Below are 26632 nucleotides of genomic sequence, written 5' to 3'. Positions count from 1 at the left end.
AAAACTCTAGGCTTATTAGACCACATCCTCCCTGCAATCTACATCTGCTCTTTTGTCTTGGTAACAGAATATTGTTCATGTAGAATTAATTACTGGTTATTGCTGTCAATGCTGAACATCACTCAGAATTAGTCTGTATGAACATCATTGTTTCCATGCGTCTTGCTCTTCTGTTATGCTTCTTTCTCTCTCCTTTCCTTCTCCTCCTCACCATTACGTTTGGCTATAATGCAACTACCGTTTCATCTACAAAGACTTCCCTCCCAACTTTTGTCCCCATCCTATATAATATAATGGCTGATGACAAAATAGTTTGTGCTGATACCCAAAGTATCTTTAAATAAAGCTGAGAGTAAGCAACCAAAGAAATCAGCATAGCTGATAGTTTACACTCAGCAAAGGTGTTCAGGCTGTCTGCTTGCTGAAGCAGTGTGCTGCTTTGTTTACACGATTCATGTTTGGAACTTTTCCTTAGCAATCAGGAGGAGTAAAAAAAGTGCTGTCTTTAAAATGAAGGTTTGAAGGTTTTCGGTTGTCACAGAGCCACATCAACGCAGCAAATGGGCTGATGTTCTAGGATAGATGTGCCGGGATGGGGTTGGGGGTGGAGAAGCTTGGAGCAGAAAACCGGAAATGGACTTAAACCAAATCAATAGGCCCAAGCTTTTTTAAGTTTGCATTGAGTGAAAATGCAGATCTGAATTTTGAGTTTTGACCTTAAAAACCTTGAACTTCAGAAGGCTCAAAACCTTGATCTGTTGTCATGGCTTGAGATCATCTCTGCACAAAACCAGAAACCCACCAGTTGGACTTCATGTTGTTCTGTAGTGATTTTGCCACTTCAGGAGAAGCAGGTTCAGAGCCTCAGTCTCAGTTTCTAGCTATCAGATAGGGAAGGAGGCAGATCCATGAAGACAGGTTTCTCTATTCAGGAAATAGTAAGTAGTTTTAACTACAACTTATCCCTTTCTGATACAAATACTAGAAGGCTTGGGTTTTGTCTGTCACTGGCTATGAGGAGATCATCTCTAAACCTGGTGCTCTGAAACAGCCCGTGAACACATGGGCTCCATTTATGACCTTGGCACACATATCAGAGACATGGCTTTTAAACCTGAGCAGCAGAGATTTCCAGAGGTGAGCAGAAGTTGACATTCTGGGCTCTTGGGTTCATTTGCTGCAAGCAGATGCTTCTGAACAAAGCATGTAAACATCAGTTTTAAAAGATGAAGGGCACCTTGATTTTGAGACTCTTTCATTCTTCCCTCCCAAGTTGTTGCAAAAAACATCCTTCATCTAGCTGACCTACTGCGTTTTTACCACGTCACTGAGTCTGAATTCACTGCTTCACCCCGTGTTTCCATTCCCCTGCAGCCAGAAGGCAAAGGCATTAAAGGGTATATGCTGAGTCAGCAGTGCTGGTGTGTAGCTGTTGTGGTTTCCAGCATGTGTCTTTCCCTAACAATTCCTGTGCATTCATTCTTTCAACCTTAAAATCCTACCTGAAAACAAGCTCTTACTAAGAAGGGTTGACATTTCGTTTCTTCCCTTTGTCTGCATCAATGCCCAGGTGTTTTTAATCTTTCTCTTGAATTTTGTGTTTTGGTGCTGAGTGTTATTAACAACCCTCTCTCTGCTCAGTAAATGAAATAATAAAGAAGTGAATTGAATGCCATCTGTAATTAACCATAGGGAAGGATGTCCACAATGCCAAAGAGATCTTTAATTTAGCAAAGGCACAGCAAAATCCCAATGCAGGATGTTAAATTAGCAATGTTCAAATGAGAAATAAAATGTGAAAGCTTCCCAAAAGATACGATACATTCCCAATCACTTGAAATCCCTGTGACCCAATGCAATGATAAAATACTTAAGATGAGACTCCTTTTGAGAAAGAAACACTTCAGTAACCACTCACTATTGGATGAAATGCAGGATGCCTGGAATGAGGTGCTTTGTTCTCTAACATGCATGCTGTTGAACACAAACCACATAATAGCCAACATCTTCCTTAGCAACTGCACGTACTCCTTGGTAATCTAAATGCCTTGAAAAGAAGTGCTTAAAAATGACATTTTTTGAAATTTTGGGCTGTGTTATGGCTATTTTCTAGGTCTAACAAGCCTAGAGTTTTATCATAAAAAGAAATGTAATCTGGCTGCTCTACAGAATGACTCTGAAACTACGGACTTACTGAGCAACATTTCATTAGACTGCGAAGACTGTAGGTACTTCTTTCTAACTACTTGAGCTGAATGCTAGGTCTGTGCAACTAAAGCAAACATGGACCTCAGGAGAGAATTTAGCTGCAGATGTGGGTGGCTAGTATGACAAAAAGAAAGGCACTGCCTTTAGTTATCACCCAGAAGTCCACCAAGTTGAATTCCTCTGGAACCTGCTCAGTCCTGTGTCTGACAGTCTCTCTGCTGCCTCCTGTGCCTCCCAATACTGCTTCTTACTGATGTCAGTAGAAAAGTCCTGTCATCTTAGACAAAAATGAGACCTAGATCCTTGGAAACAAATGGTCATAAGACCAGCTATATGCAGGCTATCTTTGCCAGTAAATTAGGACTTTAATATCATGTCAGTGATATTAATAAATCACACTGACCTTACAGAAACTGTTCATTACTTTGGAAAACTATAGAACTTATTTAGATACCTAAATCTGAATTTAGACATGAGCTCTAACCTACGAAGTCTTGGCCAGTCTATTTGGTTGTGTGATCATCTGCAAGACTATAAACCATAACCTATTCATCTGAAGTAAAATGGGATTCCAGAATTGTGAAAAATTATGTAAATGAGCTCAGAATGTATCTTTGACAGTACATTTGTGATGTCTTCAACATTTCATATCTAAAAACATCCCAGGATAGAAATAGAACCATGAAAATTCCTGTCTCTCACTTCATTGCTCCACATACCATTTCAGCAACCCCAAGAGGGAAGTAAACTTTGTGCTGCTTCCTACGGTGACTTACATCTTGCACAGCTGCACTAAAGGGCATAGACCTACTCCGTATCTGCAATACAATAAACCAGATCTGTACAAACCCTTGAGTCTCACCCTGGAGGAGGCTTCAGAATTTAGCAGAGATATGCATTCACTTCAGCAGATGTTCAGAAAAGACACTATCGATCAGGAGAGCATGTGTCATGGTAGGACTTACCGCTTGGAGCATGCTGTCGTTGGCTCGGTCCGTGATTTCAGAAACAATGAATAAGGCAGCTAAGGGATGAAGCAAAACAAACACCATAAATCACATAAAAGAGTAGAAAAATGACCCCAATCCCTTCTGTTTGCAAGGGCATCTTTAAAAAAAAAGGAAACAACATCCCCAGCAGCAGCTCCTTTAACTTCTTTGGCACCTTCAGAATGCCACTGCCCAGCAATTTAAGATACAGCACAGTGCTGTCAGCTCCCCTTCCCTTCATCATTCTCTTGTGTGAAACTCTGCATCGTACTTGTGCTGACCAAGAGAGCTCATGAGGTCCCTTTTAAGCACCCAGCATGGCACAAAATCTTTTTGTGATGTTTTCTAGTTGCAGATTTTTGACAATTGGAGCTTGTGGTAGGGAGAGATTAATGTAACCCTGCTTTAGCCATCCAAAAGCATGGCAGTCTAAGGTGATCTGTTTCCCCTTACTGCCGAGGGCGAGGACAAGTCATCCCTTTCTGACAGAAGTGTGTATGAAGTGGTGACATGAAATAACACCTGGATTCTCCACTGGCAAATAACCTGGGCCAGGGCATGTTTGCTGGCACTGAGAGCTGTGGCATAACATGGCTCAGTTCCTTATCTCAAATTCATCCCCTGTGGAGCCGAGCATCCTATCTGTTTCTGGGCATAATCCTCAAGCATGCTAGCTATCGCTGGCCAGAAACGTGACAAGCGTGTCCTAACCGTAACCAAGATAGGCAATTGTGGCCACAGGGCTTAAGCGTCTGCTCTGGCCTTGTTTAAATTACTGGTATAGCTGTAGTTCCCCTGTCAGTGACGAGGGTCCTGAACCTTGCACGAGACTCTGCTCTTGGTTGGAACAGACTGACCTTCAGTCAGTCACAGACCTTATTTGCTATGAGTTGGTTTGGATTTACACTCAGTGTAACAGAGTGGTGAACTGGTTTCATTAATAAAATGTTTTTCCTGCTTACTACAGTCTGGAAGCTACTCCCACTGAGACCGCAGCTAAACCTTGCTTTGACTTCAGTGGGAGTAAGAGACTTCTGCTTTATCCATCTGATATGTTGGAAAGGATGGTGTTAGCAGCTGAACATCTGGATTTGTTCTTGATTGTGCAGAACTGATTTTTATGCAATGTCTTTCAAGTTTACTTAGGCTAAAAGAATCCAGAATACAGATACACGATTTAAACCTCCTGGGTTTCTACAAAGTTCACAGAGCACAGCAGGCATACTATAGATAACAAACAAGCAGATGGAGCTATCCCAATTGACTTTACAATGACCAGGCCAAATATGGATGGAGCCAAAGAGGACTAGGATTTCCCTGATGATTGGGGAAGAACTACTATATCTGCACCATGCTTGTATAGATGATAATTTCTTCTTCTGTAAGTTCATCGTGTCAAAACTATAGGAAAAAAAGATAGGGTTATTGCCCTAAGTAATTTGTCTAAATTAGTAATCAGTTCTTATAGATCTTACGTGTAACCTATTAACACAAAACCTTGAAAATAATCCTCTTCCATATACTACCAGTATAGATCCTGTACGTTTTTAGAAGCAGAGTTAGCAAAGCAGAATTTTTGTTCTACCCATTTCATTTTACCTTGTGTGGCTTCATACTCTGTAGAATCAGGGCAAAGGTTATTCAAGTAATCTGTAGAAAATAATCACACACAGATATCCAGTACTCAGAATACAGATCCACATAATTTGTAGTGTTATTAGCTAAAACATAAAATCCTAATCATGGAATCATAGAATGGTTTGGGTTTCCAAAGCAAAACTCATCTTTGACTGCATTCTACTTTGAGAATCAATGCAAGAGCACTGATACAGATTTGGACTCATCGCATAACTTGGCAGGTATAAACGAATAAAGAGAGAGTGACAAAAATATTTCCTTGTTTCTCAGCCAAGAGAATTGCTGAGTAGCACCACTTTACAAATAATTGTTCTTCTAATTAAATCTATTTTCCCATCTGAATGAATGGTGTTGGCTGTAATGACTGATTTTCTATATTTATAGTAAATGAATTATATGCATTTTATAGACACAGGAAGGAGACTCTGGTTCTGTACCTGCAGAGTTCAATGATTACTACTGAACTCCATCACATTCTGAAAATAGGTTCTGTGAAATACACACAACATGACTTACATTTACAGGAATTATATTTGCGTTATATACAAACCTTTAACCTGTCAGTTTTATTTGGACTACTTGCTTTGGATCATCTATCTGTCTGTTCTTTGTCTGGGTCATTATGCTTTTAATGACTGTAGTATATGAGTGCCACCATTTTAAAAGCCTAATCCTGAAATACTTCATTCTTCTCTTTCTGATGAATCCAGGCTCCTAAATTCTGCATCCAAGAACTAGGCCTCTGTGGTGAGAATGGTGCTGTGCATGGATATCCGTTCCCTTGAATGTCCTATCCATACACGTTTCTCTTTCTAGTGCTGTGCCCTCTCTGGCGTCCCGAAATCTACCTGGCTTTTACATGCATTCAGGAAAGCATCTGCCTGTACTCAGGCAGGCAGGAAGGGATTGTGTGGTGTTATCAGGCAATATTTAGCATTCCTTTTCACAGCTGCAAGCTTTGTCCTTGGCTATGGACATTTAACTGAGTGGGCAATTCCTTTTGGCTGTAGTGCAGTAATTGGCAACCAATATCCTCATAAAATACCCTTCCATATCTGGTAGAAATAGCCAGTTATGAACACACAAGTACACCTGCATATTTTAATTTTTTTTTACACAGTCTATAGAATCTGAAGGACTGCAGTGTTCCAGACCCACCCTGTCCTACCAGGCAAAGAGGGGCTTGGTTTCTTGAGGTGAAAAACTGAAGCACTAAACCTATTTTCTGGAATATCTTAATTCAGCAGACTTTATCTCACTACACACAAAAGCTTTCATTTTCCCAGTTAGTGCCTGGGACAAGGAGGAGCTCAAGTTGCTTCACGCACAGATGGAATCCAATCACTGGAGCTGCACTGAAACCCTTCCATCTCTCTCACAAAATACCATGCTTCATGTTTGCAATTTCCCTTGTGGACCACAGAAATGGGCAGAGAAAATGGAGCATAGTGGGGGTATTTCTGACAGGGACATGCCAAATCGTTTTTCTTAGATGCAGTATTTGTGTGCACGCGCTAAAAACACCGTAAGGATCATGTGAGACTAGTAAGTACTGCAACCCACAAGTCTGGAAAGTTGCCCTTAATGTAGACACACCCAGCGAGGGAAGCAAGTCAGACAGAAAAAAAGTCCTACTATTGGCATCCGGTGTTCATTTGTATTGCTCGTACTAAAAAAGCAGAACCAGCTGTGAATAATGAGTTGTATCCTCGATCAAAGTGTCTGGAGCAAGATGAACTGCTGCTAATCTGTGCTGTGAATAAAAATCTCATATGGTCACTTTGTTCTGCTGCATTTATAGGAGACCCTTCTAACATGCTGTGCCCTTCATCAGCTGTTGAGTATGGGCAGGGTTTATGGCTTCCTTTTTACTGTCCCACGCATAACTCATCTTGCATCCCTCTCCACCCACACATATACATACTCGCAAAGCACTTCTCCATCTTTATGTCTATGGATCCCTGCTCTTTTGTATTCTGATCTGACTAAATTACTTGAGAATGCTGAGATTCATTGTTACATTTCACCATTTCCTTGCCCAACCAGTTAATTAGTTATAAACCTAAACTTCACAATTCTTTCTAGGGGCCACATCCTGCTCTAGAAAGCTTGCTCCCCTCACAGGCTCAGATTTGCTAGATTTGCTGTGGCTTGCAGAGAATGAGCCACCAGAGGGAATACAACTCCCCTTGGAGAGACTCCAGGTGGGAGTGATATGTATGGTCCTGAATATAAAAGGAAGATATTACTGTAACTGTAAAATCTGTAAATGTACTGTTAATGTAAATTTGGATCTCTATCTCCTACAATGCAGAGAAATGGAACTCGGATTTTGACTTAAACTTATCACTAGCCTTAGGTGTACTGTACATAGGGCTTAGGATGCAGTACTGGGTACAACTGCTTTGTGGATGGAGTAGAAGGAGATGGTGCTTGCCACTGTCATACAGGATGCAGTGCAGAGTCCCCTTGCTGGGGACTACTGTCCCCTAGTGTCTCTGATAATTGCCCTTGACATAAATAAAATCAAACCTGTTTGCTGGCAATGAGGCTGAACTCTGCCTTTCCTAATTCTCAGAAGGAAAAAGCCAAGAAGGAGTGGCACCTGACTACAGTTTTTTGTGATCTTTCAGCATGGTTCTGCTGAAGAAGTACCTGCTCTTTCCCAGGCTCCCTGACATTTCCTGAATCCTACACTAAGCATATTGAAGTTCCCAGGAAATCCCACACTGCTTCAGCCCTATTTTAGCTGTCTTGGCATCAACATGTGGGACAGTGGAGGCACAGAACATCAGGGGGGTTTCCACTGAGTACCTTTGAGAGCAATTTTACTGACCTGTGAGCAGCACACGATACTGGAAGACACGCTGCACCACTTTCAAAAGCTGGTGTTTCACACTCTGAGGGCTGCCACCAGAGCTCTGCTGTCCTCAATGGAAGGGAAAGGAAACACAAAGATCAGGGATGTGTGAGCTCAGCAGCAAACTGTCATCTCCACCTGATGTGTACTATGAAAGTTTGCTACCAGTTGCATGCACAAATTCTATTGAACCAGTCCCAGTTTACCCAGCTTGCTAGGGGGTGTTGTCTTTGTGTCTATAAAGAAGTATTGTAAACAGTTTATTTCCTATGGCATCATTCACAAATAGTTTGGACTCAGAGGGGAAAGGGAGGAAAGCTAATACCATTAAGAAGGTAAAGGTTGCATAAAGATTTTAGGGTGGCATCTGAAGACACAGGTATCAGATCTCAATGAAGCTTGTCATTGTTCCCTTTTTGGACTGAAAGTTTCTTCTGCCTGCAACTTTTTAGTATCTTATTTCAAGACATGGAATTGCGCAAAATACAGCAAAGCATCTCCCTGTGTTTGAATTGGAACTGAATGTCCAGAGAGTGTTTACAAGAAAATAAAGTGAGGTTGTGATCTGATTTAACACACACATGGAAAAGAAGTAGCATTTTTCTCTTCACGTTTACCCTTTAGATTCGACCCACTGCATGTCGCCGCATATCAGGCCCAGTCAGTATGGATTTATGAAAGGCAGGTCCTGCTTCACTAATCTGATTTCCTTTTATGACAAAGTGACCCACTTAGTGGATGAGGGAAAGGCTGCGGATGTTGTTTACCTTGACTTTAGTAAAGCCTTTGACACCGTTTCCCACAGAATTCTCCTGGAAAAACTGGCTGCTCATGGCTTGGACGGGTGTACTCTTCACTGGGTAAAACACCGGCCAGGCCCAAAGAGTTGTGGTGAATGGAGTTAAATCCAGTTGGTGGCTGGTCACAAGTGGTGTTCCCCGGGGCTCAGTATTGGGGCGAGTTCTGTTTAATCTCTTTATCAACGATCTGGACAAGGGGATCGAGTGCACCCTCAGTAAGTTTGCAGATGACACCAAGCTGGGCAGGAGTGTTGATCTGCTTTAGGGTAGGAAGGCTCTGCAGAGGGACCTGGACAGGCTGGATCGATGGGCTGAGGCCAATGTATGGGGTTCAACAAGGTCAAGTGCCAGGTTCTGCACTTGGGTCACAACAACCCCATGCAACGCTACAGGCTTGGGGAAGAGTGGCTGGAAAGCTGCCTGGAGGAAAAGGACCTGGGGGTGCTGGTTGACAGCTGGCTGAACATGAGCCGGCAGTGTGCCCAGGTGGCCAAGAAGGCCAACAGCATCCTGGCTTGTATCAGAAATAGTGTGGCCAGCAGGAGTAGGAAGGTGATCCTACTTGGCACTGGTGAGGCCGCACCTCGAATACTGTGTTCAGTGTTGGGCCCCTCACTACAAGAAGGACATTGAGGTGCTGGAGCGTGTCCAGAGAAGGGCAATGAAGCTGGTGAAGGGCCTGGAGCACAAGTCTGATGGGGAGCGGCTGAGGGAACTGGGGTTGTTTAGCCTAGAGAAGAGAAGGGTCAGGGGAGACTTTATCGCTCTCTACAACTACCTGAAAGGAGGTTGTAGCGAGGTGGCGGTCGGTCTCTTCTCCCCAGTAACAAGTGATAGGATGAGAAGAAACGGCCTCAAGTTGCACCAAGAGAGGTTTAGATTGGATGTTATGAAAAATTTCTTCATCGAAAGGGTTGTCAAGGATTGGAACAGGCTGCCCAGGGAAATAGTTGAGTCACCATCCCTCCCTGGAGGTATTTAAAAGATGTGGCGCTTAGGGACATGGTTTAGTGGCAGTGTTAGGTTTACGGTTGGACTCAATGATCTTAAGGGTCTTTTCCAACCTCAATGATTCTATTCTATAAGGGCTCAATTAAAATAGGAAACTTGCTGTATATCTGTTGTCACAACATTGCTGCAAAAACAACAGCAAGCCACAAAACTCAATCCTCAAAAATCTCCACATCTCCAGAGGCACCAAGAAACAGAAGCTTACAGGACCCGAGAGGAGTGGCACAAAACCCAGCTAGTTCCTTACAAGGTCTGAGTCCAGAACCCAACCAAGTTTCACGGGGTTTCAGTGTTCATTGACCAACATTTCTGAAGTGGTTGCCACTTGTGAAGGGACAAAAGGAGGATAGGAATCTAACTGTTTCAAGGAAGGCTGGCAAGAGACAGCATTTTCCAAGGCAGTAGAGATGTTTCATGTTACTGTATTACTCCTCTAACTGGCTGACTAGTCTCACCAAATGTGCATTCAGGGTTCTGCTGAGCATTCCCAGTTGCCCATACTCAAGTCAAAGGTGCCAGAAACAGATGAGGCCCTAAATTCTGTGTTGTTAGACTGGAAAGCTAATAGTGGTCATGCTTTAAAAAAGTGCAATAGGAAAGGACTGAGAGACACCTCCCCCTCATTTGTGTGTGTATGCATGCATGCAAGAGGGCAAGAAGTTACAGGACTCACTGATTCTAGGGCAAAATCCTGCTGATCTCATCTTAGGAAAAGCCTCATCTGCTTTCTTAGAAATAAAAGCTAATTCTCAGGGTTGATAATTAAGACAGAAGTGTATAGGCATGTGGCTGGGAGGGATGCTGGGAATACAGGCTCTCAGTAGAAAGCCTGCATTTGCCAAGGTCACGTTCAGAGCAGTGTGAGCCATCAGAGCTCCCCTCAGCTGCTAACAGGAAATAATTGTGGTGACTGCAAGGTCACCACATTTACATTTGTAAATGCTGACTTCCAAATGTCTTTTGAAATTAATTGTTATCCTTAATATTTCACATGTGCTGCAGAGAAAAACACAATCCATACCCCATAGAGCTGGCATTCTAAATAATATTTAAAGTCCAATCACTAATTTATCCTTACAGCCCCTCTGCCACCCAAGTAAACATTGTTATTTCTCTTACCAGATAAAGATAATAAGAAACAGGGGTTCTAGACCCACAATAAAGCAGCATAGCTTTTAACCATTTTGGCCTAGTAGTCAGCGTAGCCCAACTGAACTTTCCCATTGACATATGGGTTTATGCTTTTGAAATTATGTGAAGTGGCCGCATTGCTAGTACTTTAAAATGTATTCAGGAATCATGGAACTTCTGTCACATGTATCTTGCTGGTATTTTTCAGTTATTCAGCACGGATGACTGAGTTAACACAACTGGAAAATACGTCTTTCTCGCTACAGGGCCAGAGGATACAGGCCTAGAAATCACAGACCGTTCAGGGAGTCTAGATGAAAAGAACCCTGTATGTGTCTGGCCCATGGAGTTTGTGTCTTCCTGTGCAGTTCAGTGTTGCCTGTCACAACATCCTCTGTGCACAGAGGAAACAGTTAACAGACACTTAAAAATGCAGAGAAATGCAATTGTAAAGATGATGTGGGTTGATCGCTGTAAGCAGCTAAGCACCTATACAGGCTAACCCTAACTTCATACTGGCCAGACCCAGTACAAAAGAAAGGATGGAAAATGCAGTGGAAAAGAAGATATAAGAGATGGTAATAATAAATTCTAACGCATCCTCAAAGAGCTTGATAAGTTAATATGTGACTGAGAAACTACTCCACTATGTGCATATATTTCAGCAAAATATACTCACAGATCTGTCGATTCACAAAGGTTCATTCTGTATGCACACACAGGGGTGTGTGGGCAACAGACACAGAAACAGAAACACATCATGCACATGTGAACATCTAACTTCAGTTTTAGCACCAGGATGTGTGAAGAGAGCTATTCTCCCATTCTACCCTATGTGAACACTGGTGGAGTTGCAGAAAAAATATCTTTGACTAAGCCCTGTGGCACAACCATGCATTAGTGCAGGTAAGAAAACATGGGAGTCTTACCTCAAACTCCTGAATTATGGTAGCCAGTTGGGAATATTTAAGGCAGGTTTCATCCAGCAAAGCCAAATTCCTATCAAACTGCATAATGTATGCTGTGTGGTGATTCAGCCTTGATTTTCTGGAGAGAAAAACATCAGCAACCTTCTGGTGTTCCTCCCTAAGGCCACAGAAAGAAAAGATGCAGAAAATAAATAAATAAATAAAAATTAAAGAAGAAGAGCCGTTCTTCTTTCTCATTGTATTAGACCCACAGTGGCTAAGGACATTGTGCAGCTAAAGCCTAGGTTAAATGGCAGGAAAGAGGGAGTGCTTCACTGACATACTGGACAACAAAACGGGCTGCTGTAGAATGGGCACCATGAGGGGCTGATCCTTCAGCTGTGCCTTTGCCATGGCAACACTGTGTGTCCGTAGTGGGTAGAATGTCTCCTTTCTGGACACAGCTTCCACTTCTCTAAACAGACCTTCCAGCTGCTGCAGTGCTTTGAGCACTGGTTGTGGGGGATAATATAACATCTTCAGTTGTAACATCATATCTTCAGCTCTCCTTCATTGCCCCCTTCTCAGCATTGCCCCACCATCATCTGTCTCAGTACCCAGTTGCACAGTATTGAAATATTTACGAAGCATGTACAAGGAGACAATAGAACAAAATCTGAGATCGCAAAAGAGTAATCATAGTTAAGAGAGGAACATGAGTTCCTGGGGATGTCAGAGCAACAGAGTATCTGGGGAAGCGCAGGCACAGGGAAGGACTTACTGGAAGGTTCAAGGATGGTGGTGACCTGGGAACCTGTATGAGCGCACCCCTATGCCATGTGTCATTCTGTTGTGTTGGCAGCATTTGCAGTACAGCCCTCTTTTTCCCCAGTGCCACAGAGTATTTCTGGACATTTCCAGTTGTGTCCCTTTTGTCTTAGGGAATGGGCAGCATGCTGCTAGAGTAGGGTTGTGATTTCTTTAGAACAAAACGAGTCATTTTAGATCCCAGCTGGAAACACCACTTCTGTTTGTGTTATGAGTGTATAAATCAGAAATCATTAATGAAATTTTTTAAGTCTTTCTGCCATTTTTAACAGTCCCTTGGTGGACACAAACCAATATACAGTTCCCTTTAGCCTTTCCTTTCCTTGTTGTGTGCTTTGACTTGAAAGTACAGGGCTGACAAGGAGAGCTGTGCCCTGCATTTAAGTTTACTCAAGTTTTCCTGATCTAATTGACTTCCTTAACTGCTCAGTGGCAGTGCTGGGATAGCATCGGCCACTGGCAGTGACCACTGCCTCCTGGAGTCCAGCACGGTGGAGGTGTGGGTCTACATGGTCCATCATAAGCTGTCAGAGCCAGAGTAGTTCAGTCTAGGCCAGGGGCTCTGCTGGCTACTGTAGGTTTAGTCAGCTTGGGTCTGCAGAGGTAATTTCTCTTAGACATTCTTATTCCAGCAGTTTGATAGACTAGGGCCTGGCAGCCTGGCTTAAGTCAGAGGTCTCCTTAGCTGAATGAATTTTGGAGTTTTGTCTGTCCTAGGCATGGTCTTATTCTCTCATGGAAAGACTTCACCCTGTGAGGATGTTTGGCTTAGGTGGAGTCCCTCAGCAGGCTGACAGTGTCTGGCTTGGAAGCCTAGCCTGTGCAGAGCCCTGCCTTGGTGCTGGGAGCGAGGGGGTGTGCCTTATCTGAGAGCTACGCAGTTGCTATGTAGATTTCTGTAAGCCGATGATCTTCTTTAGGATCAATTCTTATGTCTGCTGTTCCTGCTTCCCATGGCATGAGTCTGTGACCTTCAGGCCATGAATGTGAAGTTGTTTGGTGATGACTATGAACTGGTATCAGAGGATAATGCATATGAAGCAGGCTGTCCTCACACTGACTGATGGGGCCATTTTGGTGTCACGGGCTGTGCACTGCGCAAATATTTCAGTATTTGGTTTCTTAGCCTGACAGCCTCTACATTTACTTCCTTCGTGCCTGTATGCAAAATCTACAAAAGTAGTTCAGGTTCTACTCCTTTCATCTTTGCTGGAATCCCAGCCTCCCTGCTAGTGGGGTCAAGGGAACACTGACAAGTTCACCCACCTGCTGTGGAGGGTACGTTAAGGCCATCAAACCATGCCATTCCATACTTACCATTTAAGGACTCTTTCTTCCAGTTCTCCCAGGATGTCTTGGTGTAATTCATAAATTTCAGGGAGTTCACTTAAGCCCTGCTTGAGTTTAACTTCTTCCTGTTCATTTTCATCTTCTTCTCCAAGCACTTTCAAGATACCTTCATAGAAATCCTGTGAACAACAATACAGAAATTAGGCGAACAGACTTAAAGTCTCTTTTCTGAAATTATCATTACAATTTCCTAAACTGTGCTTTCTAGGAACTATAAGATATGCCATCAATAGTGATAAAGTGTGCTCAGTATAGCAAGGAGATCATAGCATATGTTTTCTTCCATCCATTAGTTCATACACATTTTCAGCTGAATTCCACAATGCTGTCAACCCAAAATTGAACATTTCACCTGACCATGCCATCAGACCCTTATGCATACAATGAATTTGCTATCTTTTTATTTACCTTGCCTTTTTTTCCTGCTTTTCTGGGTGTAATTGGTCTCATTTTTATAGTGTTTCTTAACCAGAAAGATATTTTTTAAAAACGAAGGATGAGAGTCTCCCATCACTTCATTGGGTCCAACAACTTGACATGAAAAACGTCAATGTCTACATGTCTTGTGCTAAAATTTGCAACACTTGGCTCCAAATCTGAACGTAAAGAGAGGAAGAAGCTATAAATTTAAGCTATGGAACAAATAATTTTCCCTATGAAACCTAACTGAGACCTTTTTTCCTCATCTTAGAAATGGTTTTGATCCTGAAGTGGTTTATAAATTATGTGGGCACAAGAGTAATTTCCTCTATATTAAAATGTAGCCAGCTCTGGTACATAATAGGGCACCTGTTTAAGAGTGCATAGCAAAATGTTTCCCCAGCTTTGACTTGGAAGTGAGGAATAAGGCTTCCATCTGAAACTGCAGTGATAATTTGTATTAGATCCCCGGGCATTAGAAAATCATCCCAACAGCAGGCAGCAGACAGCAAATATTTTGTGCGCAAAACATTGCTTAAAGTCTCCCTCATTCGGAACTCTGGATGCTGAAATGTTTTCAGGTCAAAGCCTGATTCCTACAGAATCCATCTTCTCTGCTTCAGGCTTGTAAAGGAGCCTTTGCTGGCATCTGGATACACTCAAGAGACTTTGGCCCCTGTGGTGCCCTGGCTCTTTCCAGGTTCCGACCAGCCACTGCTGTTTCCCCTGCCTGCTGCTGCCAGACACATTCACAGGCAGTGGCTAAAGAAGCTCAGGCACTTAAAGCTGCCTGGGCTTTGTGGAGGTCTGAATGCAAACTGTGGCAACGGGGTGCAAGGCAATGCACAACACAACAAGGCAGGAAAGCTGATGCTGTGCAGAGGTATAACTCATGCTTTGCTGCTGAGTGGTGTGAGGCAGGTTCCTAACCCAGGGATTCTGGCTGCCTTTGCCAGGAGCTAGGGCACTGTAACGAGACGGTTTATTTTCAGAGCAGCAGCCTTCATTCAATAAAATTAAAAGGGTGTGATTTCAGCACCTGCTTCTTCAGTATTGCTAAAAGTACAAGTAATTGAAAAGCATTAGTATAGTATTCAGTGTTTGCCTGAGGATGGTCCTGCAGAACTGTTACAGGTTTAATTATCCCCTGTATTCCCTATAAGGAGGTGACTCTGTGTGTTCCTCCATCAGGGTCAGGTTGGGCTCTTACTGTTGAATTTCCCATTTCTGCTAGTCAGGTCATCATGGGCAAACTATCTGAATCTCAGTTTTTCTATGAAAATAAGTAAACAATTAGAAACCTAAGTGCATCCCAGTTTGTGATGAGAGCAGAAACTGGGCATTCATATTCGATTGCTTAGAAACTAATTCTGTGAGTGCCTTTTCCAATCTTTTTGTGCATCCCAATAAGCCATGAAGTGCAGGGGTTTTATTGCACAAGATGAGGAAAAAAGGGGTGAAAGTGAAAACTGAAGTAAATAATCAAAACAACAGCTCAGTAGAGAGGCCACATTAGCTGTGAGGTTTGAAAGCTCATGATGACTCATTTTGGTGCAGCAGCTGCAGACTAGGACATTGCAAAGGTTCCTTCCGTATAAAAATACTATCTGTCCTTATCTGACCTTCCTTTCTTTTTTTTGTGTGAAGGTAAGGCTAAGGGATTGCAGCATTCTCTCTTATTGCTAGCCAGCCTACACATGCTGGTTTTTTCCAGTAACTACCTCAAATCAGGTATTGTTTTTAAATTCAGCACTAAAAATACTTGAACGGAGGCTTTGTAGCTGCATATACTTAGATTCACTGACTTTGAAGCCAGGAGGGACCATATTGATATGACATGATATGATCTAGTGTGGTCTGGTCAGTAGTCCAGACCACAAGACTTAGTAGAATATAGCATTACTAGGAAAACAACCAACTTTGATTTAAGACAGTCTACCACGTTATGCATACGCTAACACTGCATCCTGAAAAAAAAAAACAAGTCCCAAAAGGCGCTTTTGATGATCTCATGAAGGATCAGGTAGCTCATAACCACATACAAAGCCCAAGCATCTAGTCACAGCAGAGCTGATGTTAAAGCCCTGTTGCATCCTGTCAGACTAAGGCCAAGAATTGTTCTTCCAGCAGATTCGCACTGAGCTCTGCTTCAGCCCAAGGTCTAGTTGAAGGAAAGCTTTAGTGTCTGACCAGTCTGGCCAGATGCATGCTGCAAATGTATTTTTTCACACGCTACTCTGCAAACAGTGAGTTATTATTAAAACTAATGTTTTTTCAAAGATATATTAAAAACATTCTCTGTCTGACCATAGAAGCTAATTAATCAGAAAAAAATATGCAGCTGCTTTAACTATCGCTGAGAAGGTGATTCTGCTGGATGAGTTAATAGAAATGGCAGCTAGGTTTTTCCACTCAGAGACCATCTCCTGGCCTCCTATCCCACTGTGTGTGATGTGGCCAAATGTGCTGTGAAAGGGAGCAGGGGCTTGATAAAAAGAAACCTCTAAGGTCGCACAGCTCATTTAAAGATGCCAAGCTGTTTCTATCCGGCCCTGAACCAGGATGGGATAGGTTGAGTATCTTCCTCTGTCAAGAGCTAGTGATCAGGAAACCTATTGCCAAAAAGTCAAATTCTGTTTCCTGAACTTTTAGGGACAAGCTTATGAACTTCCCTGGGCTGTACTGGGATTTACCACGGCATTTCTTATGACTCTGGCTTATGTCTAGTTAAGTTTTATAAGTACATGGAGTAATTAAGGAGGAGTCTGAAAGAACTGATTTCCATGAAACTTGCTAATGTCCAGGTATGAGCAACTCAACAGAATATGTTTCACTGGGGATCCATATTTTACATTAGATGGTCCACTTTAGTTTGATTAAATCAAGGTTAGCTGTACTGATTTCAGCATGCTGGGGGTCTGGTTGGTATGGCTGTGGTCCTGCTGAAAGGTTCTATAAGGAGCAGGAGAGCCTCTGGGTAAAGAACTTCAAAATTCCTCTCTCCTCACCAGTAGCAACTGACTCCAGGCACGAGCAGTTTTTAGTCTCCTCTGATTCATTCCTGGCTTTTCTGTTTTAACACTGTCAACTGCAATGTGCACACTGGCTATGAACTGGAATGACTGGAATATGTAATAGATACTAGCCAAAAGGAAAGTCACACACACATTATGTTTTTTTAGCAACTATGACAGACGAAGCATTTGTTTTCTGAAAAGCCACTAGAACTAGATAAAAAATAGATCATGATCACAATTTTCTTTTTGACTAACTATATCCTGGATAAAACAAGATTATAAAAATTTCTGAAAGAGTATTACTGTGTTTTCTAATTATCTGGGTCTGATTTCTACAACATGTCCTGCTCCAGTACCACAAATAATCCCAATGTTGTGCTATTCCAGCTCCCATTTTTTTCTGGTGTGTGAGTGAGCCTATCTCACTACGTATTTCAGCCAGTGTGCACTCCAGAGGCTTTCCAACCAACTAAGCCAGTCAATCCGTCTTCTGGATGCTTTTCCTAACTCAAAGGAATCTGCAACCTTTCAAAGTCCTCAGTCATCATAATTAATCCAGACTGGGGAAAGGGAAAGAATCCAAAGGGTTCTTTCAGCTTATTGTGCCTGGGGAAGTGAATAGCTGTAGTAAGTTCACTACTGATGTGCTTAAGTAACCTATTATGTTATAGAAATGTCATCTTTTCCAAATTAACATTGAACAGCTCTGTATCTGTCCACTTTCCACCATAGCTGAGCAACAAGATTAACACTCCTTTCCCACAGCATTTCAGTGGATTTAATTAGTCATTAATTGCCTGCCCCTTTGATTATAATGAATTCTCAGACAAATTATTTAATTACAGTTGCCTGGATAGCCAGCTTCCTAATGATTAATAAAAAACCTGCAGCATAACAGTAATCACTATAAACATCCATTAAAAAAAAAAATTATGTCACTATTGAAAATGCTGAGTGCCTGGGAAGCCATTAATCAAATGCAAAGTGCTTTTGCAGTCTCACTAACTCTAATCAATCATGGCACCTGAAGGTCTCTAAGTCTGTCACCCAAGCCCCATGTTTAAACACAGAAGGTACCAAACACCGAGTCCATATAATTCCCTGCTGGGTCAAAACTTTCTTAGAACAGAAGCATGAACTGAAGTAATTCAGTTCAAGGCTCTGGCATGATGGCCACAGAGCTCAGTCTCATCCAGGGGAATATGAGCCTACAGATCTCACTCCTGTCTTTACCTGCACCACTGTTTGTGTGTGCATGTGAAAGCATAGTCCAAGCTGGCTAGGTGACATAGAAGGTTGGCAACTGTGCTATAAAAATGCATTTTTGAAACATAAAACTTTTCATTACATTTTGGGCACCCGTAAATAAGCCCTTTACAGCCATCCAATGGCCAAATCCCTAACATCCCTGAAATAAACCCTACAAACAATTAAGTGAAACAAAGAGGAACAAAACCCACAGCCACAACCCACAGTTGGTTGGGTTTTATTTTCTTCATTTGTTTGTGCACATCACTAACACACACAACTTTCATTTTTTTTCCCAAAGAACGCCTCTGAAGAACTTCTGTTCTCTGCTGGAAATGGGGACTGTAACCTGGAGCCTGTTATAAGGGCACAAGGAGGGCACAAGGAGGAATGCGGAGTTAGTTTCAACAAGATCTTATGGTTTATGTAGAGCACTGCCTAACTGTCACATGTTTGGCTCTTGGAGTACAATCTGATACCCTCTGTGAGGTGATGAGGCTCACTGTAGGGTGCTGGGATATGAGATGCTTTAGAGATGCTGGCAGTGCCTGCCAATGCTGAGAGGAAACAGTGATTACAGGAGAGTTCTGGGGAAAAAAAGATTTAGGTACCTGGTTCCGGGCTACAGAAAGGTAGCCCAATTTACCTGAGATCAGCAACCTGGAAACCTTTGTAGCAGGTAGTTATCTCCAGGTACTCTTTCAAAGGAGTCAGTAATGCCAGCAGCCAGAGGTTTTTGGCAGAGTACCTAGCAAGAAAGTTCCCTGCAGGATTCAACATCTATGTGAAATGTGATGTTCTAATCCAAAGGCAAAAAGGGTAGTTAATGGGACAAGAGTTAGTTCTGGGTTTTGCTTCCAGGATTTTGTGAGCAGATGCAGAAGAGGTGTATTAAATCTCTCCAATATGGGGCTGAATATGCTTTGGAGTCCAGCTGCAAAAATCAATTGTAGCAATGCTGTATGCATATCAACAGCCATTTTGCAAGATGGATACATCCCATACATATTGTGGTCCTTTCTGCATTTCAGCCCTGCTGCCAGTTAGCCTTTATTAGCTTGGGAACATTTAACCTTGCAGGACCCTAGTGAAACGAAGGAAAACTAATCTCTTATCAGCTAAACCACTGCTTCAGGCAAGTATTTTACCCAGGAGAAAAAAACTGCCTGTATATATATATTTTCGCTATGTTGGGTGATTTCTTGTCTTTTTAACTTCTACTTGAAAATAATCCAGGGTACAGTAATTCAGTCTGGATCCAGAATATCTGTTTGATTTTTCTGTGTATAACAGAATAGGCCAAGTTAGATCAGTTCATTCAATGGCCCATGGATCCCTGAGGAACCAGGGACTACTGCAACCAGTCCAATAGGGGTAGTTAGGAAATGATAGGACTAAAATAGGTCTCTACCTTCACTGTTAAAAGCTGATGGTTCTGCTACCTGCAATAGGTTGAAAGCAACTATGTAGATTAGAAAGGTGAGTAGACCGGAGGAGAGAAAGTCAAGATTCTGACTTAAAGGTGTAGCTAAACAGATAGCTCTATTTGAAAGAAAACCTTTTAAAATTGGTCAAGAAATGCTGATCAGTTGTTAGATCTCCTTTTCGGTTTTCTGTTGTTATTTGTTCATCTTCTAAAGCAGCAGTGCATAAGATGCTAATCCAACCATAATGGAAATCCTAGTTCTTGAGTATTGATACAATGGCAGAAGAATAGAAGGAGAAGGGAGTATAACACCATTATATTGGCTTTGCCAATAGTAATTTATAGTCCTACAGTTTGACCAGCAGTTGCTCTGCAGGTGGGAATGGAGGTTCCTTCTCACTGGCTCTCAGCACTGTGTTCCCAGCATCAGGCCTGCATTTGAGCCAGAAATTGTGAATTTCTAGTAGAAGATGGTGGTTGTAGAGCAAAGTCACACTTTAACAGTTCAAGAGAAATATCTGAAAGGAAAAGTATTTCTGTGACGAAAAAGTGCATATTACACTAGAAGGACCACATTGCTAGACGCTGTGGCTGGATTAGAAAAGCTCTGAATGCCTGCAGTCTAAGTAGTATGTTCCAGATCTTGGGTGCTGAAGCAAAGTCTCTACCTGCGCTTTGTTGCATCGTCTCACTGGAAGGAAGGAAGCTTCTACCTGCAATAATGCACAAAGCAGAAAAGAGCTCAACTGCTTCCCAGATTCTGAAGTATCTTCATGATGTTGATATGAGGGAAAGAAATCTTAACTCAAAAGGAGTCTGATGCAGTGTTTTGAAGAAGCTAATCATCTGCTGTTCTTGCAGTCACCTGCCAGAGAAAAACTATATAAATTTATACCAGCCAAAGGTCTGACCTCTAATGCTGTCATGGTTGAATCAGCTTCCCTGCTTACACCTCTACTCTGTGTTAAAGAACAGGAAAGGACTGATGGGTGAATAAATTCACCTAGGCTATTTCTACAATTTTCAAGGAGAATTCTGGTTGGGAGATGTGTGAGTTTCCATTAGGGAACAGAGTTGAGAAAAAAACCTAAAAAGGGAGTGTACAGAGCAGATGCATTAGTGGAAAACCATGGCCATTTTTCTGCCTCAGTCCCCAGGTGGGGACACTGGCACTTCAGCTGCAGAAATCATGTCTGCACACAGCATATTTACCTTGCTCACGCCACAGCTCCCACCTGGCATCCGGATTTCTATACTTTTCAATAAATAACAAAACATATATGCATCCAAAAATCATTTTGCATGTATATCTAGAATTGTAATTGCTTCCCAAGTCAAGCTGATAATATTGGGAAGTAAGCATATTTGATTCTTTGTGAGTGGGCCAGGGAGGACAACAGGAAATCTTACTGCAGCCCAGACTTTATACAACTGAAGTCTACACTGATTGCATAAAATGATGCAGGCTTTTACAACCACTTTCACTTCTAAAATAAAGGTGGATTCAACCGATACTGCGTATTGCAGGATCCAAGGCTCTTTTGGACATCTAGGCATTACACCTGAGGGGAGGGTGAAGAGTTCAAAGGGGGAGAAGATAGTCTCCATATTAAAGCTGAATGCAGGCATGAGATGTTGTACGGTATGCTGTGAACCAAGTCTGATTCATGGGTGGTTCTTGGAGGTATCTTCATTACAGCCAGCAGTCTCTCTCCTAATGATGAAAGTGAAAGTGGCGCCCCTGAATTAAAAAGTGGCACATCTCCTGTAGCAGAGTGAGTGACCCTTGATCTGCACTGAGCAGTGATCTTCCCAAATTCCTCATTACTGATCTCAGCAGAAACAATCCCAGCAGAAAATACTATCGCAGCAGACACAATTAGTCTTTTATCCTGCCATTGCAGGGTACAATCTAGGTCAGGAACCCTGACCTCAATGCACACTCACATGCAGTCAAGTACACACATTCATACAAAACACTGCAAATGAGTTTCAGAACTGGCAAGCTGTAGAGTATGCATTGCGAATACTGTATTGGTGGGGCTCGTTACCGGGGAATTGTCCTGATGCCAAATGTGCTCGTGTGACTTCCCTCTCCTTTTAAGAGATATACAGATTATCTGAAAGCTATTTTGGTTCAACATTCCCACTGCAGAAGCTCCCTGGCCACTACATAGCTATTTTCCCACTGCCAGTGAAGACAACAATGAATAAATAAATGAGAAAAAAAAACAGCCTACTGTAAGTAAGGGCAGGCTATTCTTTTGTGACAGTGCATCTTTAGGCTTTTATAAGAGCTTCAGAGGGTATAACAGCCAGCTAGCTCTTCATTTAGCCAGCATGTTCCATTCACTAAAGCATTTAATTAGGAAAGGAATAACTTGAGTGGTCCAGCAGAACTTGGAACATCATCCAAGAAATTTACAGTAGTAAAAAAGGCTCAGCCAATCATTCACTGAAAGTGTAAATAATTAGAAAGAGGGAGTTCTGTTTTGTCTAACATGTAATAGTGGTTCCTAAATCAGATGTTTATTTTTTGTTCTTGAAAACATGCTGCCCACAAGAATTCTAAAAGTAGAGTTTAACCAGTGAGCCTGACTTCATGATAATCTGCATTTAGGTACCTTTGAGTTAGCGACTTGAGCACGAAGATGATTTTGTTCTTTTTTATTTCCTAAGATTTATTTTGCAGTCAGAAGCCTTTGGATGCCCAGTGCAGGGTTGAATCCAAAACTGCTCCAAAGTTGGAGCTGGAAAACCAGCACGTTGTATCTATTCATATCATATTCATATCCATATCTTCAAATGCTAAGGAAGCATAAATCTGGGTCTTGGTGTTTCTAAGAATTGTGGCGCATTGTTATGAGGAAAATGCAAACCAGGAAAAAGGATCAATTTTGTTTGAACAGAGAAGTGTTGGGGCTGGTGATTTTTCAGTGCAGAGCTGTCGTTTTAGGTACCTTAATTCAGTAAATGTCTCGGAGGGAAGTAATACTGACTTCAAAGGGTTTTATGCACAAAAAAGGTGATTTTATGTACAAAAGCCAAAGACAAAATACATGTGAACATGGTACACTATCAAGCAAGGATCTGAGGGGATCCTGAGGCAGTCTGAGTCACACTGAATTTGATCTGTGTACATCTCGTAAAGTCATTTGAAACAGACTGGCTGAAGGGAAGCAAATGAACCAGACTCTTGGTCCTTGAAGGTGATGTGTGAAACATGAGGCTGAGAAAGCAACCTGCAGCATTTTTGTTCAGGAGCAAGCACTAAGAAAAAGATGACAAGTGTAGCCTGCATTACTGGGGAAGAAAAATAGGAGAAAAGAACGACAAAGTTTGAGGGTTAAATAATCCTGAAGGAAATGCAAAGACTAATCAACTTTGGAAAACTAAATTGTGAGTACCGAGAGCTCAGGGACTTGGACTGTAAGGCCCTGACAGTCTCATCTGCTCAGTCCAGAATGAGTTCTTAACTCCCTGCTCCAGAGAATTGCATTACCTTTGAGTAGAGCAAATAACAGCTAACCCTTTAGATTATTATCACTACTACCACACCAACTGATACCGAGTTTGTGAGCTAACACAATGTTTCCACTCTTTCAGTTCAATAGCAGAGTGGGTGTATGGAAATGTCATCGTTTTGGCAATCAATCAATTTATTAAAGTCTCCGCTGAAAGGCCAAACAGACTCTGTTATGCTGAATGAATAGCAGCTCCAGCCAAGCCTGGAAATGAGATGGGAAACTGCTCCTGCTGCAGGCTTAAGAAAAGCCTTTTTTTCCTTTCTGAAAGCAGCTAGGGTGTGGTTTTGTTCCTTGCCTTTCTTACCAACATGTGTGTTTGTGTAAGAAGATGAGACTTGAGACTTGAAGATGAGCATTTAGAATCTGTTTTCTTGAGAAAGTTGGTGATGGGGAACAGAGACATATGCTTGCCTGAGCTGATATATGGTGTCGAGGAAGCCTTTGGTCCTAACTGGCCATGAATGGGATGTTGTACCTTGAGGGCAGTTTGGTGACTCTGTCGTTACTGGTGGTTGCTTGTGACATCTGCCAGCAGGACCCGTGTCAACAGTGAGTGCACAGCGAAGCACAATTTTTTACTGATGTGACTATTCCTAACGCTATTCAAATATGCAAAAAGGGGTAATTAGTTCACTGTAACTTTTTGCACTATGACAGTATTGAAAAGCCTCAGTTAGGCAATAATACCCCTGTAGTCTGAGGACTTATATGTTGTAAAATTGGTAATGGTTTCTTTAGATTTCCAGTATAATACACGGGGCAACAGTGAATATAAAGATAGTAGTTGGGGTGAGAAAGGTAACAGTGCTGGGACTATGGCTTTCTAGATTGAACATGACTGCAACAGAAAAATCTGCAGATTATTTCTGAATGCCACTGCAGTAGGTAGCTATCATGCAGACATCAGCCTATAGCAGTAGAGATGGGGTATGCTAGGGCTATAGGCACCCGATAAAACACAGAAATGAACCCTCTGATCCTGTTCCCATAACAATTTTTGATCTCTTCTAAACTAAGGCGTGCCTGAACTCGCAGTCAAGTGTGAAAACAGACTGGCTGTTCCTCTCTCCTCCCTCAGTCTCTAACCCAGGTGTCATTCATACATCCTCACTACTTAGAAAGCCAACTCATAGAAACAATTAAATATTATTTGAGAAACTTGCTTGTTGACTCTGCTGAAAAAAGCCTCCAGTAGCCCCTAAAGGAGTGTATGCATTTGGTGATGGGGCAAGAAGAATACTTTTCCACTGCAGAAGAAAATCATCAATCAAAATTGTGCACCCAAAATCTCATCCTAAAATGGATGCAGATCTTTCTGAACTTTCTAACTTGAGACAATGGGAACTGGGACAGGGAAAGTGAAGAGTGCATGGTTACAGTGATTCTGACATTTCACAACCTATATGTGGCTTACCTTTGCAAACCAATGCAAGGGTTTCATTCAAGGGTTTACTTTCGGCCCATCTCTTATTTTAATTTTAAATTTACACTCTTCTTTTGGTGCTCTAACTTTCATAATTAAGGAAATAATGACCATATGCAAAACACTCATAAGATCCCTCTACTCCAGTGAGATGGGCAGGCAGGGAAACAAAACCCCAGCAAAATAGGATTCAGTGGAATATTCCATTACAGGACTGAAACATATATAAAAACCAAACAAGTGCTTCCAATTAAAACCGATGACTGACAGAAATAGAGGAAGTTGCCCAGTCATAGGAGTGCTATTACCGGTATTTTTTCCCTGATAAATTAACCAGCTGATCCAAACCTAATTATTAAGTATGATTAAAACAGAGCCAATTTCCCTCGTGCCTTAAAACCCTAATTCCAGGACTGGCAGGCCAAGCTCCAGGTAATGTTAGTTATTTTCTGTAATGAACATTTCTGCTTAGAAAGTGTCCGAGTTCCCCAACTGGAGAGCAGGGAGTAGTTACATTTTTGAGTCAAGCCAAGAAAACTTTCTGTTTTTATTTCCTCCTATCTTTGAGCCAAGTCTGGAGCACTGCAGCAGATAAAATTAGCAATCAAGCAGCGTTTTTCCCTAACTAACCTATGAGCTGTAATTTTGAAGAAGATTCTTTTTATTAGGGATTACCAACAGTTTGGAGTCCATCCAGCTGGAGGGGAGCAGCATGCACTTGCATCCGTAAGTGTTTCTAAACTAAAAAATTTTAGCAAAGATATAAACCAGAATCCTTGTCCCATGTTAAAGTTGTCAACTTGGAAAAGACAGCAAAAATGACATTTCTTTCCAAATGATTTCTACAGGCAGAAAATAGGATTATTATGAAAATGCATAAATTACTCATTTACACACAGAGCGAAATTCACTACACAGGGATTTACCAGAGGAAGGAGAAAAGGGCAAAGTAAGTCCTGAAGGGACTGGGAAAGTCCTGAAGCATCCTTTTCCTGGTCCAGGAACGCATAGGCAAGGCAGCCTGACAGTAACATGATGCTATAGCAGCCATGAGGGTGTGTAGCCATTCATGCTGTGGCTAAAGGCACTGAAGTGCATTGCACGATTTGGATCTATATATTGAAGATTTTTCATGCCATGTTAGTGAGCCACTTTTACCTCCTAGAGGTATATGGAAAATGCTAGGATATAATGCAAAGGAGAGGTCTCTCCTAAACACCTCCACTAAATACAGTGCATTGTACATGCACTCTAGTTCAGCCCTGCATTTACATGCTGTCCATAATGTACCAAAATACAAATGTACTTGGAAATGGAAAATTAAATACCTTAAGAATGTTTTAATTGGATGCATCTAATGAAGATGCAGAGTGGCTAATACTCTCTGTGCATGGTAATTTCCTCTGTGTATGTTTCTCTTCTATTTTGATTTAGAAGCTGGCAGAGGCTTTTCTCTTTTCTTTCTTGATGATACTTTTGGAAATCTTAATTTCAGTAAGGAGTTATGGGGGTATTCTTAATGATCAGAAGCCCTGTAGTCCACAGGTAAAGAAACCACCCTGGCTTCCCTAAGGGACAATGGATAACTACAACTAGTGTCACTAGTGTCTCACTAGTGTCAAATAATGTGGTTGGCTGTGCAGAAATCATAGGAAAACCAGGACAGAGGAGGTGAATGGCTAGGCAAGTTATCACCAATTTATCAAAGTATTGGTAGACTCCAGCTAAGCAGCTAAGTCCCTTAAAGTGTTTGGTTCCCAGCTGACCAGCTTGGCAGTTTCCGATTTGTTGAAATGCAATCGTCTGCAAGGTGTCTGTCACATTTAAGGCTGCTCTCCTGCCTCTGCT

At 42.0% G+C, this 26632-nt stretch overlaps 1 protein-coding gene across 1 annotated transcript in view; it reads right to left on the bottom strand.

Annotated features, from left to right (window-relative positions):
• The window catches only part of FGD5 (FYVE, RhoGEF and PH domain containing 5), a 115963-nt gene that overhangs the window by 30193 nt on the left and 59138 nt on the right, over window positions 1-26632 (bottom strand). Inside the window, exons 6-10 of the mRNA XM_075158503.1 lie at window positions 13691-13842; window positions 11567-11723; window positions 7672-7759; window positions 4797-4847; window positions 3174-3232 (exon numbers count right to left, since the gene is read on the bottom strand). Coding sequence (XP_075014604.1) covers window positions 3174-3232; window positions 4797-4847; window positions 7672-7759; window positions 11567-11723; window positions 13691-13842 — 507 coding nt within the window. The remainder of the gene's footprint in view (window positions 1-3173; window positions 3233-4796; window positions 4848-7671; window positions 7760-11566; window positions 11724-13690; window positions 13843-26632) is intronic.

This window comes from Calonectris borealis, chromosome 10 (genome assembly GCF_964195595.1).
Source record: "Calonectris borealis chromosome 10, bCalBor7.hap1.2, whole genome shotgun sequence".
Classification (NCBI taxonomy): Eukaryota; Metazoa; Chordata; class Aves; order Procellariiformes; family Procellariidae; genus Calonectris; species Calonectris borealis.
The sequence above is the reverse complement of the archived record's forward strand: the minus strand, read 5'-3'. Positions and strand labels throughout refer to the sequence as shown.